The following is a 2912-nucleotide window of genomic DNA, read 5'->3' on the forward strand; positions in this document are numbered from 1 at the left end:
ATCTTGTGTAATGAAAGGGTAGGTGCATCTATTCTATTTATTTAACAAAAGCACTAATGAAAAAAGTGTAATAAAAGAAATTTAAAGGCACCATGAAAACTATAATACACAATTCTAGTTCTAAAATGCAACTTTATAAGCTAATTAATACACCTTCAGAAAAGGGTCAAAATTGAAAGGAGAAGTCACCATCACCATGAGTAATGTAGTGAAAATTTTGAGAGAGACTTGAAATTTTGGATCGGACCCCATGCCATTACTACCTTTGCTTTTTTGTGTTGTGAGGACCAAAAAATCCTTTCAAATCCCTCTGGGTTTGGGGACTTCCTTCGTTCTTTGGCCATATATACATGGGACAATTTTTGGTGCCCTATGAATTAAGTAAAGCTACATAGTGAAATAATGCTACTAAAGGGTTTTCCTTCTGTCATGTGACTTTAGCATATACTCTGATCAAAAATTAATTTCTCTATCCCATTTATTTCACTGACCTTTCTTCTCTGCCCATCTCTTCATTTACAAACACAAGTTTCTTCCCCCCCTCCCCCCCTCTTTCTCTCTCTTTCTCTCCCTTCTCTCCATTAGTTTCTCAATATCTTGTGTTATATAAAGAGAGAACCAACTTTCCTCTTTCTTTGTTGATTTCACTAAATACCCAATGGGACGATCACCTTGCTGTGACAAAGTGGGTTTGAAGAAAGGACCATGGACACCTGAAGAAGATCAGAAACTCTTAGCTTACATTGAAGAACATGGTCATGGAAGCTGGCGTGCCTTGCCGGCGAAAGCCGGTGACTAACCCTAACCTTTTCTCTTCTCTTTTCTTGGTTACTTATGGTACAAGGTACTTCATTCATTCCTCATCCATGCTACAGTTCAGCTCAATTTTTTCCTTTTTGTTTGTTTTTTAGGTCTTCAAAGATGTGGGAAGAGCTGCAGGCTTAGATGGACTAATTATCTGAGACCTGATATTAAGAGAGGAAAGTTTAGTTTGCAAGAAGAACAGACCATCATTCAACTACATGCCCTTTTAGGGAACAGGTAAAAGTTCATGATAATTTTCTTCTTTTCTTTTTCTCGTCCATTTTTTGATGTCTTCTTCCGTCATGACCCTTGATTGTATCACTTTGGAACACTGGCTGGTTTTCTGATCTTCTAAACCTAGTTTTTCCAAATTTGGTTTTGGAAATTCAAGCACAAATTTCTTACACTCAATAACATTTTTTTGATATAATGGCCGCACACAATAACTCTCAAGTCTGAACTGCTACTCTACCCTATCACCTACACATTTTTTTTTTTGGGTGGTTTTTGACCCTACAGATATTTATTAAAATTGTGGTCTCTGCCATTTGCAATAAGTTGCTACTTCTTCTGACATCTGATTTTAACACAAGGGGATCTTTAAATGCAAAAATGGTCTTCAATTTTTTCATTAAAATGAAATAGCAAATGATTTTTTTTCTTTTTTAATAAATTTTAGTTTGTTCATTCTTTTTTCTCATTTTCTTAATTGTCTATTTAATTTTTGTGTCTCTAGATGACTGAAGCATTCAAAAAAATGCTTTGTGGTGGTTGATGTTTTCTAGGGTTTTGTATACGTAAGAGTCTGTCTCTATTATGTCTTCGTTGTTTTGTCTTCAGGTGGTCGGCCATAGCCACTCACTTGCCAAAGAGAACTGATAATGAGATCAAAAACTACTGGAATACTCATCTCAAGAAAAGGTTAGCCAAAATGGGAATTGATCCAGTCACTCACAAGCCAAAAAGTGATGCTTTACTCTCCACTGATGGTCAATCCAAGAATGCAGCAAACCTTAGCCATATGGCTCAGTGGGAGAGTGCTAGGCTTGAAGCTGAAGCTAGGTTGGTTAGAGAATCAAAGCTACGTTCAAATTCACTCCAACATCAGCTGAACCCTCCAGGTTATGCTCCTTCAGCTTCTGCTTCTGCTTCTACTTCAGCTTCAGCTGCCCAGCTTGTGAATAAGACAGCTTGGAACAGTGGCTGGTCTAAATCCAGTGAAGGTAATACTGGTGTTTTAAACAGTACTGGACTTGGGGTTGCTGGTGACCTTGAGTCTCCTACATCTACACTTACTTTCTCAGAGAATGCACCTCCGATCATGAGTACCGGGCTTGGCGTGAGTTCAATGCCCATGATTGAGTTCGTTGGCACTACTTCTGGTTCATCAGACACTGGAATCATCAAAGAAGAAGGTGAACAAGACTGGAAAGGCCTTGGAAGTTCAAGTAATTTGCCTGAATACAAAGAGGGTATGGAGAATTCTCTATCTTTCACTTCTAGCCTTCATGATATGACAATTTCCATGGAAGGAGGATGGACTCCGGAGTCTTTGAGGCCAAATAATGGCCATGTTAATGTTGGGAATGTAATGGATGAAGGCTTCACTAATCTTCTTCTTAATGATTCCATGGACCGGAGTTTATCAGACAGTGGCAAAGAATCTGATGAAAACAGTGGAGGCAGTGGTGATGGAAGTGATTACTATGAAGATAATAAGAACTATTGGAACAGCATTCTTAATTTGGTGAACTCTTCCCCATCAGATTCACCAATGTTCTAAAGAAGTTGATCACAACCACAATCCTTAGCCCAAGTCAAAAAGCCATTAATTATATTTTTATTTGTTCTTAAGCAGTGCAAATACCATCAGCTAATTTTTTTGTTTCCCCACAATTTAAGTGCGCACGTGATGGTTAATTTGCTACCATGCTTTGCTGATCATATCGCTATATCCCTATCAGAAAGCAACAAATACAGCTTTGAGCCACTCTTTCACTCTTTGCCTTTCTTCAAAATGAAATGTTGATAGCTTTTCAATTTAGTCCTGTTGCAGTTGATGATTTTTACATATGCTTGAGTGCAATTTAATGACATTTGAGTTGTAA

The 2912-nt window shown here is 37.8% G+C and overlaps 1 protein-coding gene across 1 annotated transcript; it reads left to right on the plus strand.

Annotated features, from left to right (window-relative positions):
* The first annotated feature begins 424 nt into the window (after nt 1-424).
* MYB16 (myb domain protein 16) lies at nt 425-2912 on the plus strand. The gene is made up of 3 exons (XM_007032538.3): nt 425-791; nt 912-1041; nt 1645-2912. Exons 1-3 carry the CDS (start codon nt 659-661, stop codon nt 2585-2587), a joined length of 1206 nt encoding a protein of 401 aa, XP_007032600.2. The 5' UTR covers nt 425-658; the 3' UTR covers nt 2588-2912.

The sequence above is a fragment of the Theobroma cacao genome, chromosome 4 (assembly GCF_053813885.1).
Source record: "Theobroma cacao isolate CCN51 chromosome 4, ASM5381388v1, whole genome shotgun sequence".
Lineage (NCBI taxonomy): Eukaryota > Viridiplantae > Streptophyta > Magnoliopsida > Malvales > Malvaceae > Theobroma > Theobroma cacao.